This window comes from Parasteatoda tepidariorum, chromosome 11 (assembly GCF_982258835.1).
Source record: "Parasteatoda tepidariorum strain Cologne lab strain chromosome 11, Ptep-v5.0, whole genome shotgun sequence".
Classification (NCBI taxonomy): domain Eukaryota; kingdom Metazoa; phylum Arthropoda; class Arachnida; order Araneae; family Theridiidae; genus Parasteatoda; species Parasteatoda tepidariorum.
This window is the reverse complement of record NC_141765.1, coordinates 85558549-85577210: the sequence shown is the minus strand read 5'-3', so window position 1 is coordinate 85577210 and position 18662 is coordinate 85558549. Positions and strand designations below refer to the sequence as shown.

Genomic DNA, 18662 nt, shown 5'->3' with positions numbered 1-18662 from the left:
TCATCGTTCGTAGTTCTTTGAATGATCATTTTCCAGGAAGATGGATTGGGCGAGGAGGTCCAATTCCTTCGCCACCGAGATCACCTGATATAACGCCGCTGGACTTTTTTCTTTGGGGATTTATAAAGGACAATGTTTACAGGAGGATCGTGTCGAACATTGATGACCTAAAAGCCAGAATTACAACCGCAATAGCCTCTGCGGATGGCAACATGCTTGCTGCTACCTGGCGTGAAATTGACTATCGACTTGATATTCTCCGTGCGACGAAGGGGGCACACGTAGGAGTTCATTGATAAGGGTCATGAAATTTTTTGAGAGTCTATCTAACCATTTATGTTTTTAATTTTAATCTATCTTTATTATTTTATAAGTTATTAAACATCAAAATGGATCCGGGACTTTATAAACACCCTGTATTTGGTCAAGTAAACGCCGAATGACTTTATTTAATAAATTTCCTGTTAATACCTTTAAATGTAATCGATTTATTTGAAGTGAGGTTATTGTTGTTTTATTTTGTGTTTCAGATAAATAGACAGGTAGATATCCTATGCCCTCTGAACTAGGGTCATGTCAACTGTCTTTGATTAGACTAATGATAACACAACGCGATGTATGAGAAGATTATAATTTAACCCATCGCACGTTGCAATTTGTAAAAAAACTAGTTTATAATAGCTATCAAAAGCAAGGAATACAATATTTGTTTTTTAATTTCAAATTACATTTAACTTACAGTTGTTGAGAAAGGTGCTATAAGAGCTCCACTATTTTGCCGATCTTGAGGTTTAGAAAAAAGAAGACCCAACGAGTCTTCGAATAAAACTGTTCCAAAAGTAACTACTTCTTGCCTTTCTTGAGTTATACTTATTGGGGCAGCCGCCATGTCAGCTGTCTGAAATTAAACCAATAAACAAAGAGTTTAGTGATATATTTCTTTAAATTGATTTTACATCATTATTTTTTTTTTGTCCTAAAGATTAAAACAACGAAAAGAAAATCTCATGCATGTATATTTTGCTGATGTCTTTTATTGAAAATAAGATAGCTGCCATAAAACAAAAGATAAAATTTTAAGCAAAAATAAATACATCTACTTTTTGGCACCAACTTAGAGAAACTATTAGATATATTATTTATGTAAAGTAGTTTATTTACACAAAAAAGTTTTGATATATAATTTTACCGTTATACTGAATTTTGTTTTAAATCAAAGTAATTATTTTGAATTTTTAATCTTTTTAACTTTAATAAAAGATACCAACACACTGTTAGAAATTCCCCCGAAAAAATTGTTAAATAAAAATGTATTTTATTGTTATTTTTCATATTCAAACAAAACATACAAGTAACCAAAAATTTAAACTGTTAACTGTGACAAAAACCGTTTACTAAATACTTTCATCTAATTCGGTTAAACAATCAGAATTTTATCCACCAACTAGGCCCACCTAATAAAGCCACTTAGTTCCTTGAAGATGGGTACATATTATAGCCGAGTGGGCTAATATGTCAATCTCATGATAGGTAGAACTGGGATTCGAATCCCAGCGTTGACACTACAATATTTTATTCATTCCCTTCAGAACATGAAAACTTCCCATTATCCTGCACTCTCCAATTTGTGAGCCTGAACTAATAGCATACGAAGCTTTCATTCACGTATAGATGGAGGCGCCATAAAGCTGCTAAACTATCTTTAATGTCCAGTTAAATTTCTTTTTAACATTTTGAAACCATGCTAGTTGTAAATGGTAAAAAGAACGTATAGTTTCGTATTCATGAATTTTTAACCATAGTAGTTGTAAACGGTTTCAAAACCAAAAGGTAAAAAATATTCTTTGTCTTAAACCTTACAGTTAATTGGACGGACAGACTGCTGCCGGTTTTTTTACCCCAATTTTAGAATTAAAATTCTAATAGTGCACGGTATAGTGAGCTAAAAAAAAAGCTCCCTAAATAATGTTTTTTCTAATGATCGAATTTTTAGATGCCTTGAATTGAGTTCAAATATGCCAATTAATTAGTGCTTACCAATTAAATAACAAAATCAGGCAATACCTTTTCGATTTTTGATCAGAAAAACAAGAGGGGTTGGCGTTTGCCTCAATCTGGAGGATATGGCAGACGAACTGTCAAAAATTTGTCTCTCTTAATACTACTTTCTCTTTTTATGCTTTTCGCTAAATCTGAGAAACTTTTAAAACGTTTCAAAAGAAATGTACAAACAATTATAAAATTTGCTTATCCAAAAATAATCCCATATAAAAATAATATTTTATAATTATTGTATAATAGTCGAGTCGAAACGATGTTAGACTGTAAGGTATACAAATTTTTACATCATTTTAAATAGCGTAATTTTAAATGACAATATCCAAATTTTGAGCAAAATTGATCGAATGGTTATTGAATTCAAAAATTCGAAAAGGTTGAATAGTTACTCAGAAACTATTTAACCTGCTTCGTTCAAATTTTAAATTTGAAATTACTTAGCTTAAAATGATTGAAAATTTTTTTATACGTTATAATAAAATTTTTTCGTCTATCATTAAATAACGTAATAGAAATAATAAGTGATAAATTTTTCCAATTATTACAATGCATGTCATAACTATTTCCACTTAAGAATTAAACTAACTAAAAGTATATTAGTAAGTAAATCAACCCTTTATTAAATTATAAACCATAATCTTACGAATCATTCATTAATCTGATTAATAATCATTATTACATCAACAATATCAAAACTAGATCTGATTACATTTTATGTTACTGAATAACCAGCACTGATCTAGATTTGTAACAGTAAGTTAGTATAGAGATCAGTGCCAGAATCCAGCCACTCATGTATTATATCTCTTTACTTTACTGCACTTTGCAGATCTAAAGATGTTATCAGGCAAAAATATATTTAAAAAAATATATTTGACGAATGGGCGTACAGCGATATTTCTTATAAGCAAATTCCAAAATGTAAGAGTATTTTTTCTTTTTTCTGCGAAATATGTTATAAATCAAGTCTCAGATAATAGGAAATAATGGTAAGATACCCAAAATGTCAATCACTAATCATGAAGAAGTAGTGGCTTAGGGTAGTGTTTCCCAAAGTGTGGTACTGGAACAGTTTAGCGGGGGTAAGCGTTCTTATGCGAAATATCTTGCAACAAACGAAAATTTCAAAAACATTTATCTTAAAGCAAAGCTAGCCATGAAAATTTACGATTACGTATTTTTCTATTGGCTATTTTTTGCAGAGTTCACGGTTAATAGTTAGTGGCATAAACAGCCAGTTGTGATTTTTAACATTTGCGCAATTTTCATTTCATTTTTTTATTAAGTGGTACACATCGTTAAGAAAAATTTAGAAAGGGTACACTAAAGTCATAAGTTTGGGAAACACTGGCTTAGGGGATAGAGCACTCGCCACCCAATGCGGTGAACTGAGCTCGAGCCCAAGCGATGACTGATAGATACGAATTCTTCCTTCCAAAAGGCCTCCACTTAGGCAAATTTCTCCTAATATTTGATCCAGTTGTTCCCTTGCCTTCTGAATTTGGTTAAAAATTACAAGGAGTCCAAAATTAAGTCCGGAGTTCAACATTGATATTATATATATATATATATATATATATATAATTCTGCTTACCTGGTTTAAAAGCATACCTATCATTCCCGTCCAGTATGATCCATTAATTAGCATTCCAAAATCCAAATCTGCCGGAACAACGACATCATAGCTGCAAAGGAATTTAAAATGTAATCATAATGTCTTATCTTCTTGAGAATACTAATAATAATGTGTTGTTGTTGTTGTAGTTAATTTACGTCGCACTAGAGCTGCACAATGGGCTATTGGCGACGGTCTGGGACACATTCCTGAGGATGATCCGATGACAAGTCATCACAATTTTGAGCCTTTGCAGAGGGGATGGCACCCCCGCTTCGGTAACCCGACGACCTGCACGCGAAGTCGAGCACTTAACGGTAGAACAGTTTAACGAGGACCCATACCGCACACCCTCGGTCCCTACGCAGACTGATCCAAGTGGTCACCCACCCGCACACTGACCACTTGACTTCGGTGATCAATAATAATGTGTAAAAAATATGAATTAGACATATATTTATGTATTTATATATATATATATATATATATATATATATATATATATATATATATATATATATATATATATATATATATATATATATATATATATATATATATATATATATATATATATATATATATATATATATATATATATATATATATATATATATATATATATATATATATATATATATATATAATGAAACAGCGCCATGCTTATTGATCTTTCTTATCTATCATATTACAAGAGTTTAAGCTGCGTCTTACAACTGCTTCAACATAAAGTTTTTTTACCTGCTATGTATTTTATAAATAACAATATTATGGACTAACCAAATTTACTCTATAATCTGAACAATTATTCATTATTATTAAATTTTATGAATTTAGAAAAAGGATATTTTCTATATCAAATAGAAAAGAAAGTGTTGAATTCAAACATAACCATTAAACATAATTTATTATGCTTTTTTAGGAAACCTTTTAATTAATCATATAGATCAAGTTACAGAATGACGAAATCAACAGCCTTTTCTTAACATTTCAGTAAAATCAAAAAAAATTTATTGCTTTGAGGATCCTTTTTTAAAAATAGAACATAAACAATTAAGTGAGATAACCTCAAATGACAGTTTGAGAATGTTTAAAGGGATAAAATGTACTTTTTACTACATAGACTATATATAAAAAGAAAAAAAGCGCAAGTCGAGTACAGAAAGAGATATGCTATAGTTTATGTTCGAACTACTGTATTTTGTACTTGATTTGTGCTTTATTCACGTTGTTTTTCACTATAGTTTGAGATTATATTTATAATTGCTTATGAGGAGTACAACTCAAAAGTAAGTTTGGTTATTAAAGTTATAAATTGCTAAAAAATTTTCTTTAATATGAGTGTAAAGGCCTATAAACTTAACTTTAAAACACACTCATAACTAAAATATGTGATCCAAAACTTCAGCATGAAAACTAACAATCTAACTCAAAATAGTATTTCTGCAATCAGAGCTCGAAATTTAGTCGACTAAAGTAGTGGCCATAAATTAACCCGGAGAATGGATGTTAAATAATTTGAACAATAGTTAATTTGCTTCAAAATGATAAAAGAATGTCGTTTTGTTCAGAGGGAGCATTAATTCACCATTTTTAAATTTATTTATTTTTTTTTGTATTTATTGAGTACAAGAATAGCTGTTTTAAAAAAAGTTCCATATCTATATCTGTTTAATAAAATTATTTAAAACTAAATTTTATCTGAATTGTAATAGTATATTATGAGTAAGCTTTATTTAGTATATTGATTTTTATTTAAAAAATTCAATCACGTTAAGAACAGTAATTGTTTCTCAAAACGAAAATCAAAATTAAATTCGCCTTTTCATTTTTTTTTTACCTGAATGGAATAAGTTTCTAAAAAATTCTATATATTTATATGGATAAAATTATTAGAAAGTTTTGCCATGTATTTATAGCAAAATTTTTCATGAACTTTAAAAGTTATAACCACTTTTTCGCAAAAGTGAAACAGACATTTTTTTTCATTACATATTTTGTAAGAAAAAGAGTGTAAAAATATAATTATTTTATTCTTTTACCTAAATAAATCGAAGTTAATCAATTCAAGAAAGGGCTGACTTCTTAAAGAATAACAATTAGTTAATTCGATGGTTAATTTAAATCCTGAACTCAGAAATTAATTAACTATTTAGAATTTAATGCATCATAAAATCATATTACTTTTCTATATAACGAAAATTGAATTCATATTTTTTAAGTGCTATTTTTGGGAATTAATAAAAGAGAAGCAATATTTTTCTCTGAGTGTATTTCTTTTCATTTCATTTCGAATTTTGACCTTATCAGTTGAAACGATTGATTGCTTTCGCTATATCTACGCTTAAAATGCAAAACCTTCTGCCTGGATTCATAAAAGATGTTTAGGAAACAATGCAAACACATTATTGGTTTTATTTTTAGTAAGCGATGAATTAACGTTCGTAGCTTTTCACTATCATTTTTTAGTAGGACGTGGGCACACCTGACAAAATCTAAACTGGATAAATTTCTATCTGGTTCTGATTATAGAATACAATTCGCATATCAATTATTTTAGAAAAACATGTAAATAAGAATATAATTAATTTTCTTTACATATTAATGTGTTTTTAAATCTATTAAAAAAATTATTTCCCAAAATTTCTAATAAATATTTAGTTTACTTAATTCAATTAAGTTGGATTTAAAGAAAATTTCTTACTAATCTTTTTTAGCAATAGTTAAGAGAACTGTGAAAAAGGTGCAATGATAATATTTTATTTGTAAGATATTTCAACAATATATTACACTTTGGGATGCGATAAAATGGTTGGCAGGGCACTGAACTCATGTTCGTGAGAACGGGAAGACTCCCCGTGCAGTAAATGGTGACGGGTGTGCGTTAAATCTGTAGGGTCACATGGTCCTCCATGTTCACATGACATATTATACCTCTGAGGGTACTGAATATATGAATGGGTCCGTGCTATAATTAGGTGTGACTTACGGGTGAGGCAAAATTCAAATTCTTTGTCATAGATGGTGCCACCTGAAAACAAGAACTATCGCACGCACCCATTGCCTTAATGGCCTACGACAACAAAAACCACAACAAAAGCACTAACACAGTGTATTTAGAGTTTGGTTTTGCAAATCAGTCATATTATTTATATCATGTTTTTAATTAAATTTATAGGTTGTTTTTACCTAAACGAATAATATGTTAATTCAGAAGTAATGATTCTGTAATAGTTGTTGAATAAAGCATATTAAACGAAAGATTGAATGTTATACGTAAAATTTTTAAATATTTTACCAAACTTTACTTTATTCGTAAACAATAATTTGATATCACTACAAAAATTACGCAAAAAAAAAAGTGTTTTTATTTATTAAATTGGCTCTATGGTTGTTGGTTACGATGTTTGAATTGATCTTTTCGCAATAAAATAAAGGCAATATCAATAACTATCATAAATACTCCGTAAACCTTAAAATTCTAATAAAAGGACGTGATGTCAAGTATTAAGAAATTTTTATAACTAAAATCGTAAATTTAAATACCATGCGTAAAGAAGGTTGCTTACTTTATTTAAGTTTTCTATAAGAAAATAATTTTTAATGCATTTTTTAAAAGAAATAATATAATGAAATCTAGAGTTGTCCAGGTATATATATATATATATATATATATATATATATATATATATATATATATATATATATATATATATATATATATATATATATATATGCATATTTAGTTGCCGCAGGCTACTAAAATGCAACTATTTGCTACTATTTTCGGGCTTAGGCGACTATAGTGACTTTTTTTGACTGAAAAGGCTAAAAAAGCAACTATTTTCAGGAATAGGCGACTATTAGGAGACTTTTTTTACTCCTGGCGAAGTTTTTCCGCAAAAATGAACGTTACTTTTCAGAACGTTAATAAAAGATAGCAAACTTTTATACATTCATTTGTGTTCAAAGAGCCAAGAATTTAAACTTCCATTGGATTTAATAAAGTACTTGTTATATGCTCTCTTTGAGAGGCAGTTATGTTATTTTTAATTGTTTTTTCCTTCTATTAACATTCATATTTTATTGTAATTCGACTTTTATTTAGTATTTTCTAACATGTATACCTTTTATATTTGTACAAAACTTTTTTTTTATTTAAGCTTAGTGAGGACTGGGCGATAAATCGATGTATCGCGAAATATCGATTAAACGCATATATCAGTAGGCCGATGTAGTGACTTTCGTTGTAAACGATGAATCAGAAATCTGATTTAAGCCGCCGGAATTAGATTACAATCGCGGTTTAACGATTTAATATGGAAGGATCCTTGACTAGGATAACGCTGTTTCCGCACTAACGAAGACGATTTTGATTTCGTCTAGCTGCAGAGATGCAGATATCATTTTGCTATTAAGATGTTAGTTTTGTAATGTTGAATGACGAAGTGCGAATTGAATCAGAACTCCCGGTTTCGTGCCAGGATCAGCGCTGTAATATGTAGAACGCAATGCATAGTTTCTTTATGTCCATTTTTGTCTTTGGGATTTTGCGTTTTTTGAAGATTATTTTCAATGGGACTTAAGTCATTTTTCTATCGTTGTGCATTTTATTTCGTCGGAAATAATTGTCGGGTTTCTTGTAAATTATTTTCAGTGAGACTTTTGCAGCGATCGTTTCGTTCTGCATTATTTCATACCATTTTTTTTCCTGCCTGGGTTTAACGATTCTTGTCAATTATTTTTAGTAGACCTACTGTTACTTTGCGATTGCTGCACAATCGCTGTTATCTTAAATTTTCGTTCTGAACTCAATAGATCAAATCATTGATTTTTTTCAATTATTGTTTTTTTATTTTAAGTGATGCAAATTAATAGGGGTATTTTGTATTTAACTTTGTTATAAAAAATTGGTTTTTTTAAATTTATTAAATGTAGTTAAGTATAATAATTTGATTGTTTTTCAACCAATAAATGCTCAGTCGTTTTTGATTATAAAAAAAATTAAAACAGAGCTTACCTTTATTTAATTTGCTTTTATTTTTGAGAAAATGAAAGCAAAGCTTTAAAAAAATTTGGCTATTAGTTAAAACAATATTTTTTTTAATTAAATAAAAAGTCTAGTAATGTTTTGACGTCTTTAGTAATTTAACATTAGTACTTAAAGTATTTTTTTAAAATTTTTATTAAAATTCTTTCAATACTTGTTTGTTTTATAATTTGTTCGATAGTCAGTATCATTTTTAAACAAATAAATCTTTAGTCGATTTTATTTTTAAAAATGAAAATAATAATAAATAAGTAAAAATATTTTTACTTTTATTAAGTACAGAATTCGACCATTTTATTACCATACTATACGACTTTTATTACTTAAAATAACTAAATCAAAAAGGGTCTAATGATGATTCAAAAGCATGTTCTTTTCTTCAACAAATAATTAAAAAAAAATTTCTTTTTCTAAAGTGAACATTTCTTTGGCTTGTTTTCCACTTTCGTTTTTTTTCTTCTTTTAATTTCTAATGCATGTATGTAAAATAATTTGTTACAGTATTATTATTTTTAAACCAATAAATCTTAAATCATTTTTAATTTAAGGAAAATGAAATGGAGCTTGGGTTTGCGTTAACTTTGACTTCTTTATTAATTTAATTGAAAAAATTAAGCAATGATATTGATGTCATAGTAGAATATGTTTAGAATTAATATTTTCTTTTAGACTAGATTTATTCCTTTTTATTTATTTTTGATTGATTAGAAGATTTCCTATACGTAATTTTTGAACATATGCTAAATTGCGATATATCACTATATCGTTATGTCTAACTGACGATGTATCACGATTTAAAATTTCAGACATCACCCAGTCCTAATAATAGTATTTGACAATTAAGCTATAATTTTTGTTATTTGGCTACTATTTTTGATAAATTTTTGTTTCTGTTCAGGCAACTATTTTCATAGATTTAGGCAACTATTTTCATGCTTGAGGCTACTAAAAGCAACTATTTTTGTTCATTTTTTACTGTGGCATCCCTGATATATATATATATATACTTTAGAACATATTAGGGGAGCAAACTATAAAGATTTAAAATTTCAAAAATATAAAATATAATAATAAAATTTGGTAAATGTCATAAAATTGGGGAATTTCATCATGATACCTTATGATACCCTAGAGCAGTGGTGCGCAAACTTTTTTCGACTGCGACCCCTTTTGTAGAGAGAAAATTTTCGGCGACCCCTAGAGATAAATGTTCACAAATACGATGTATATTTCGCGCATTTCTTTCATTTCATCGAATAAAAACATCATCATATTTAACTCATATTAATTTTTATTTATAATTTTAAGAAAATACTTTTTGTATAACTCAAAAATCAGTAATTGCCCTTTAATGAGATGTATGTGGCTGCAAGTTTCTAATTATTTCATCGATGTTTGGATGTATGTTACTAATTGCAATTCGCATACCATCTTCAGGGTTTAAACGCGAGCGGTATTTAGTTTTTATTGAAACTAGTTTGCTAAATCCAGTTTCACATAAATACATTGATACAAATTGTATTAACACTCTGATGGCATTCTTGCATAAAACGGGATATTGTTTTTCCACGGATAGCCAGATAGAGAATACATTACGCATTACGGTCAAAGAAAGAGTGGACAGCATGAAATTGCAATTAAACAGTCAGTGGCGGCGCTTCACTCTTTATATGTACACTGTATAGTATGCAGCATGCAGGGATAATGCATTTCATAAAAATTTGGCGACCCCCAAAAAACTTCTGGCGACCCCCACAGGGGTCGCGACCCCTAGTTTGCGCACCACTGCCCTAGAGCATGGCATAAAAACCATTTATTCAGTTAAATATACTTTTCAGTCTTGTATTTTTTACTAAATGAGAGGTACTAAAAACTACAATTTTGAAAACCAATTTTCGGTAAACCGTTACCATTGGAACGAAAAAATTACCAAATGAATGGTTTAAATTCCGTATATTTTGATTTTATTTACCAGAATTATGGTTTTCCAATAAAAAAGGCATTACCATACAGTTCGTTAGTTTTACCTGAATTTCTTTCTCCGTTTAATTATATTGGAACAAAATCTTGTTTTTTTTCAATACTCAAAAAGTTTACACTGTTAAAAAAATGATATCTATTATGAAAATAAATAATAAACTTACGTGAAATTGAAATGCTCCGAAAGATGATCTAATATTTCAAAACTGAATCCTTTTCCCACATATCTAGATTCATTAAAAAACTCAACAGTTTGGTAAGGTTCCGACTATTAAAAAAGGAAAAATAAACTATCAAAAATTACCATCTCTTAAAGTATATAATTCTCTATTTTTTAATCATATTAATGACAAATGACACAGAAAACAAAAATGAAATTTTCTATTTTTATGTACGATGTTAAAATTCAGAATCAAATTATGGTTAAAAGTACTGGCACTATGGGCAGTGTTACTTTTTACCATAAAATTTATTTTTACCGGAACATTTTGCAGAACAAAAAATCTGATATACTTGTACTTTTTAAAAACTTAACCAAAATTAAAGTCATGTGATATAAATTTAAGTTCAAGTTAATCTAATTCTGTTAAATTTTTTTTCTCTAAGTTTTTACAATAGTTTTAATACTTTTTTGCCAAAATATTATTTAATTCTTCATTTTTCTTCCGACATGCCAACGGATTAAGCAGATATTTAAAATTGTATCTAACTTACATATATTTAAAATTGTCAAGCTGCACAAAAAGCTAATTTGAATAAACAACATATTATAACACGAATAATGATAATAAAATTAAAGAATAGATTAAAATACTACCTCCACACTTGCAATTCGAAGTCTTTTTCTTTCTAAATTCAAAGTATACTCCGTATTTTTACCATTTATAGATTCCTCTAGTTGAAAATCTAAAATAAACATTTCAATGATCTTATCAATAAATGCTTAAAATGAAAGAAAGACGTAAATATATTACTCGGTCTATTTTTAAAAAATCATTATTCGATATTCCAAATAAATTTGTTAACACGTAGTAAACTTATTGATGAAGGTGAGGTAATACCGGGTAGCTAAGATTGTTGAAGCTAAAGTATTCGTCGTCTGATTTAGCTAAGATATTCATTCTTTAGTTGTATATAATAAGTAATTCTAGAAATGTCATAGATATGTTACTTTATTTTATAAATTATGACTATTATTTTTTATAAGCAGTTTAAGCAGATCCTATATTGGACACGTCTCGGTTGGCGAAAATTGCGACTGGCGTTCAAGGAGCCCTCTCGACAATCACCAAACAGCTGTGCACTCATATTTTTGTTTTGTTTTCGGTATAATATCATTTACCAAGTTTAATATGGATGCGACATTTCATAGAAGCTGATCTTCGCAAAAATTTAATGAATGTCCTTGTATAAATAAAATACTGGACACGCATAGAACCATAACTAAATGATAAATTCGGTGCAGTATTTAAAATAAATAAGATTTTCAATTAGTTATTTTTGCTAACTAGTTTCTTATTTTGCTTATTAATTATTTTAGAAAGAAATCACCTTGTTATAGCGCAGACCTAATCGCATGTCTCTGCTAACTACATTGTGTTTAGATGAGTTTTGTTCTAGTTATGAAAACGATGAGATGGTTTTTTAAAAAAGTCGTAATGATACTACGAGGAAAAGTTATACTTTATTGCGTCCATATAACCACTATAATATTTTCATAACTCTTTTTAAATGTATTCTGAGTAGTGAAATGCTTTTCCTACTCGCTTCGCTCACCCACTCGATTAAAATTTTTCTTAATAATTTCACAATAAATTTTAATTCTTAAAAATGAAACAATTGTTACATTGAAGTTAAAAATTGCTAATTTAAAATACTTAAAAATTTTTATAGTATAGCAGAGACTTTGTTTCTAATTCTATTTTGATTAATCTAACTTAATGATTTTGCTCGAATTACTGTTATAATATCATTTAAAATTTTTTTTAAAAAATTTATTTTATTTTCGGTTATTATAAAATTATTTTATTTTATTATTTTATTGCATTGTTTTAGTTGCATATGTTCATTATGCACAGTTTTAAAAATTACATTTTTTGAAAATAAAAGGAAACTGTCGAGCGAAGAAAAACGTTTCGACTCACAGTTTTTTTATTTCAGATCATTAGCATAATTCAAATGAAATAATTCAAACTCTGAAGAGCGATATTATAACGTGAACATATTTTATATGTTTATGTCATAATATCACTTTTTCAGATGTTTCAAAATAATTAAATAATTTTGAATCTGATCGGTTTTGGTATTTATTTTTTGAACAAAAGTTTCCAACCGATGCAAAAATGTACAATAAACCTCCTTTACTTTTCAATCGATGCGAATAAGTATGAATTTCTTGAATAACAAAAAAGATAATAACAGTGTCACGAAAACAAAGTGTGCTAGGAATCTCGAAGAAAAATGTAGTATTCGTTATCTTAGAATAGCTTGGCATTTAAAATTATACGTTTCTATATTTTATAACATATTTAGTTGCATGCCTCTGAAATAACTATACAACGAAAAAAAAAACTAGTTTCGTTTGATTAAGATGCATCGTGTAAATGACACATAATAATTTAGCTTTCCAAACTGAAAATAACAGGTTAAATATACATATACTTTTTTATTTTTATGTATGATAAATTGAAGAATTCTGTTTATTGGTGATTTGCTTCAGTGTTACTTTAGAATTCTAACGAAATTAGTAGAATATGCTATTGATTACCTAATAAACTTAACTTAGTTTTTAGCATTTATGAATTCGTGCTTTTATTTATCTTAAACTAATTGAAACTACTGAGACTATTACTAACTAGTTGAAACTACTGAGACTAAACTATTGTGACTAATTGAAATTCAATTTCAACTAAGTAAGTTTAATATATTCTAATGTCAGTTTACTGTACATAAACTGAAATAACAGCATTAAAATCAACAGGTTTAACAATTTTGTAATTTTTAACACATAGAACATACAAAACTGTTTTTCTTTTCTTCCAAAAAGTGGTTAAGAATTAAATTGGTCTCAAATATTCAAATAATTTAGAAAAAAGAAATTTATTTCCTGCAGTCTCGCCTTTCTACCAAACGCTATTAAATAGGAACTAGTTTCGAATCCCACCGTTACCCTGGGTGTATAGAAATAAGTAAGGAAATTTATTTTAAATAAATATCTTGGTTCTCGTGCTTAATGCAAAGAATGGCTGTTTTTAAATTGAAGAATAGTCTGTAGAAAAATAAGAAAGACAGCGAGTCAGTACAAAGACCCGTTAGCTCTACACTTTAGAGTGCTTGATGGGAAGGACAATGCCCCTCGGCAACGGAAGCTGTGTGGTATCACTGTTTTGCTAACTCCCTGAAGCATAAATGTAGTGGAATCGAATTCCACCATAGCACTTATATATATTCCTGTTGTCTTTGTTAAACTCATGCTCTCCGTTTTCAAATCAAAAGGAGTTAAGCCATTCTTCGTATTTTACAAAGAAACCCACTTATGTACGTAAATAAATATAAATAAATCCCCCTACTCCCATAAAAGATGAATAAAACAGACACCATAGCTTGATATAACTGATTTTAGTATCGTTAAAATACAACCGTCATCTAATTCCTACAAACCATTTAAATAAATCGACATTTTAAATGAAACATGAAAGTGTAAACGGCTTTTGAAAACCAGAATTTCCAGTAAACCGTTACCATATGAACGAAATGTTTACCAAATGAATGGTTTAAATACCGTTTATTTTGGTTTTTATTACCAGAATTATGGTTTATTTTACCAGAAATATTGTTACGGCAATTTTACTAGAAAGCCGTAGTCACATTTCTTTCAAATATATTTTATTTTTCACATATTATTAGTTACTGTATTATTCTGTAAGAAAAATAAGAAATAAGAGAAAATTTCCGCAAAAATATTTAGACCTTAAGTTACAAACCACCCGTAATTTTAAATTGTAGTGAATTTAAGATCAGATTGTAAAATAAGCAGGATTATTCATAAAATAATAATTGATACGAAAAAGATCCCTGATAAGAGAATGGACACAGCAACATTTCGAGACCAAATGCATGATTTGTATTTTTGGCTTTCAAATATTGTCAATCAAAATTGAAGTACTAAATGTTGATTGATTTAATATATGAAAAAAGTTTAAATGACGAAGGTCTTAGATTACGCAATGAACACCTAATTACGAAGGGAAAAAATTGATTTCTAGGTTTACAAAAAATTTTATGAAATGTTTTTGCACTTTTTTTACGGTACTAAGGTACTATCATATGTACTACTAAGGTACAATTGACGGTTCTAAGGTACAATCATCATAAAGTTTTAACCTCTGTAAGAGCGTTGCTGTCGTTACGTCACTGAGATTAGTATTTTCATTAAGATTATTTTTTAACAAATGATTATGATTCGTTATCTTGGTTTCAACGTGTTTGGTGAATGTTGCAGTATGTTCCCATAGTATATAAGCAGTATAAATTGATTTTCTGTGCTGATTTTCAAAAAATCACTAATATACCATTTAAGATGTTCTTTCATTAGGCTCTTCAATTACAACCAAAGCTGATTATTTGTCGTACTGCTACGCTATTTATAATACATAAAATGAAAAAGTGTTCTGTAACAGCAGAATAAAGTATTGATGACAAATACAAAAGACGGTAGCGTTTAAGAATTTGGTCATTTGATAGCCTTATAATAATAGCTCCAAATACCAGAATATATAATTGTGTTTTCAAAAAAAAAAATTTAAGGCACTTTTAATTTCGCAATAATTTCTAAAACTATTGTTATTTTCTCTCCTTGGTTGCATTTAATTGTTGAACTAAAACGGAGCGAAACATTTATAAATTTAACTAATTAAGATCTTATATAAGCCGCACTTCAAATGGATCCATTTTGGTAGCAAGAAAAGCGATCTTAATTCTCAAAGTATAATATAGGGTAGCAGTTTATAGGGGTTGGCGAGATTGGCTTGATTTTAGCATAGAAAATAAAGTTCTCTTCATTAACGAGCTTACATTTATGTATGTATTTCATAATATGTATTTGAAAGTTAAAAAAAAAATAGCTTGGTTGTAGATTTGAACATCCTGCGTGTATAAACGGACTCTGCCTTTAAAAACACTCTAGTACTCTACAGTTATAAGGTAAATGTACGGAATTTAACTATTTAACTTAAAAAGTGGACATTGACTAAAAATTATACAGTAAATGGGTATTAAATTCCATATTTTTTGGCAATATAGATTAAAGGGAGGAAATGTCAAATTCTGTTCAGTCTTGGATTATTCTATAATTTAATTTCTTCCTGGCGTTAACATGTTTTTCAACCAATCGTCTCTGCCTTAGTGCAGCCCTGTATAAAAGTTTGAGTTGATGCTTAAATAATAGGACGCTGAAAGAAATATTAAATATATCAATCCTTAAAAGATTATACTACCAAGTTATGATCATATTGCTTTAAATACAGTTACAGAATCACACATTAGTTGGCATGCATACATCAACTTGACATATTAACATATCTTGATGAGAATTTCATTTTTATTTTATAATTACTAACAAAATATGCTTCTGTACAAGAAGGCCTTGTTTGTGTGATGGTCTATTTCTATTTAGTAAAGCAAGATGGGTTTACCCTCAAGCTAATGTTTATACAACTCTTGATATCTTTTCAAACTAAAACATTTTCAGCTAATTTCTACTGCCTAAAAGAGAACACCTCAAATCTGACGAGTGAGGAAAAATAAGACATTCATTGTACTCTGTACCACAAAATGAATACAAATTTTATTGGAAAATTCAAACAATGCCTTTACTGCAAGTTTTTTAAGCTGCGTAGATTTAGAGTCCATGTAAAACTACGGGTTCTTTAAACACAGCTAACCCAAAACTTTTCTGCCGAAAAGGAAAAAAATTACAAAAAGTTGTATATAGTAAATTTAAAATATAGTAAATTTTATTATTTTTAAAAAAATTAAATTTTATTTTTCTATTTAGAGTCGATAATTTTCTAATTCGATGTTCATAGAATTAATTTTATGTTCATAGAAGTTTAATAAAAACATTTTTAAGTTTATTAACATTTTACACTTTTTAAATTTTAAATTTAGCTGGATCAATCAAATGTTTCACGTGACAAAGCAGTCAATGCATTTCACAGACATTAATTTTGTGAAACAAATCTTACTAAATTTATCAGACCTTAATCTGCATTTCAAAAAGTTTTAAACACTATTGTAATTTCAACAAAAATTAAAATTGCATTTAAAATGCGCGTTAATTGATATTTTGCGTATTGATATACATTTACATATTTGTTTTACATATTGCACACATTGATCATTGCTTTAGTATTACAATTCATATGCGTTGTAGCTCCAGTGAAATAATCTGAAACCCATCACAAAATGCCATTCGTTTTAATATTCTCAACATAAGATTTAATATACCAATCTACATATTATTTCTGCACAAATTTATTGCTTTTTGGATCCTCTATTACTGTCATACCATTTTAAGTGAACTTATCAGGATTAAAATTGTAACCCTTTTTCTCGTTTAAAAACATAACGTTTTGTTAAAAAAAAATAATAAAACTATCGAGTTTTATTAATTTAGAAAATTTATGCAGGATTTTAAATAGCCGAAGCGTACTAAGAATTTTTTTCCGAAGAATTTAATCAACATCTAATCTAAAACAAATATAACTTGGCATAAATGACCTATCAGTCATTAAAATTTGAAAGCGCAAGAAAAAATTTATATATTGTTTAAAAAAATTATCAAAGTACTCAAAACGCAATTGCTCATTTTCATTGAAAAATAAGTATAACACTTTAAACATAAGATCTATTATTAAAAAAATCATGTGTGATTTTAAGTTATTAGAAGCACAATTCGATTTTTTCAGTTGAGTTGCCCGTTATCTAAAACAATTATAAATGTGACAAAGCCTCTGTTTCATTAAGTTAAAATGTGTAGAAAATGAAAAGAGCTCACGAACTCTTTTAATTGAAATCAGCTCATTTAACATAGCTATATAAGTCACACCTCTTACCTTAGAGTCTATGTAAGTTTTCAAAGTATATTTTCCTTCAATTTTGACGATTTAAAATTCTTGAAAGAGATTACAATTATTAAAATAGTTGTCAAAACTTAACACAATATTTTTTATTCCTCTGAGTGTTTTTACTTCTTGACTCTCTGTTTAAATTGAAGTTAATTTAATGCATAATTAATTGCAAACTATGCTTTTTCCATAAGAATTAAACTTTTTTTAATTATACATAAATTGCAGCAAAATTTAAAATCAATTAAAACGAATCCCTCGTGCGTATTCCATTTACCGAATAACTTAAATTCATAGGGTGACGAAAGCTGTCCTATGAATATAAATTATTCGGCAAATGGAATTCAACATAGTTAATTCTTTTAATAAAAACATAAGTATTCTATAATTAAATTAATATAAAAACAGAATCTGAAAAACATATTTTCTTCTTACCTTCGCTGTTTTTATTATTAGATAAGTGCATGGTAATGCTCAACTTGAATCGACGTTGCCGGATGAAAAATTAATAATCACTCTGTTTTTAAAGCGATTGCATAGTTTGAGATCAGATCACGTGACCAACTCCTTCTTTATCCATGAACAAATAACATCTCACAGTTTTTCTATTGAGCGGATATTCATTTTAGGAAGATATACACATATTTAGCGTGAAAAAGGTACAGCAAATCCAAAGACAGGGGCTGTCTATATTTTAAAAAGAGATAACTTTTAGTTATTCTTTTTTGTAATGAAGAGTAAAGTTTTACAAAAATTTTGAGAATAAGAATAGTCAGAAAACTTACTCAGAATACTAAGATTATATTTTCAGGTAATCCAATATAGAAAAGTT

General features: G+C 28.2%; 1 protein-coding gene across 2 annotated transcripts in view; it reads right to left on the bottom strand.

Moving 5' to 3' along the window:
• Window positions 1–18662, bottom strand: part of LOC107440097 (ionotropic receptor coreceptor Ir76b) — a 34159-nt gene that overhangs the window by 7788 nt on the left and 7709 nt on the right. Inside the window, exons 1-5 of one of the 2 annotated variants that reach the window (XM_043040654.3) lie at window positions 18266–18430; window positions 11521–11609; window positions 10868–10971; window positions 3653–3743; window positions 740–898 (exon numbers count right to left, since the gene is read on the bottom strand). In XM_043040654.3, the coding sequence (XP_042896588.1) occupies window positions 740–898; window positions 3653–3743; window positions 10868–10971; window positions 11521–11609; window positions 18266–18296 (474 nt within the window). In that variant the 5' untranslated portion in view covers window positions 18297–18430. Of the gene's footprint in view, window positions 1–739; window positions 899–3652; window positions 3744–10867; window positions 10972–11520; window positions 11610–18265; window positions 18431–18662 lie in introns of those variants that run through there. The other variant, XM_043040655.3, reaches the window with a different exon arrangement.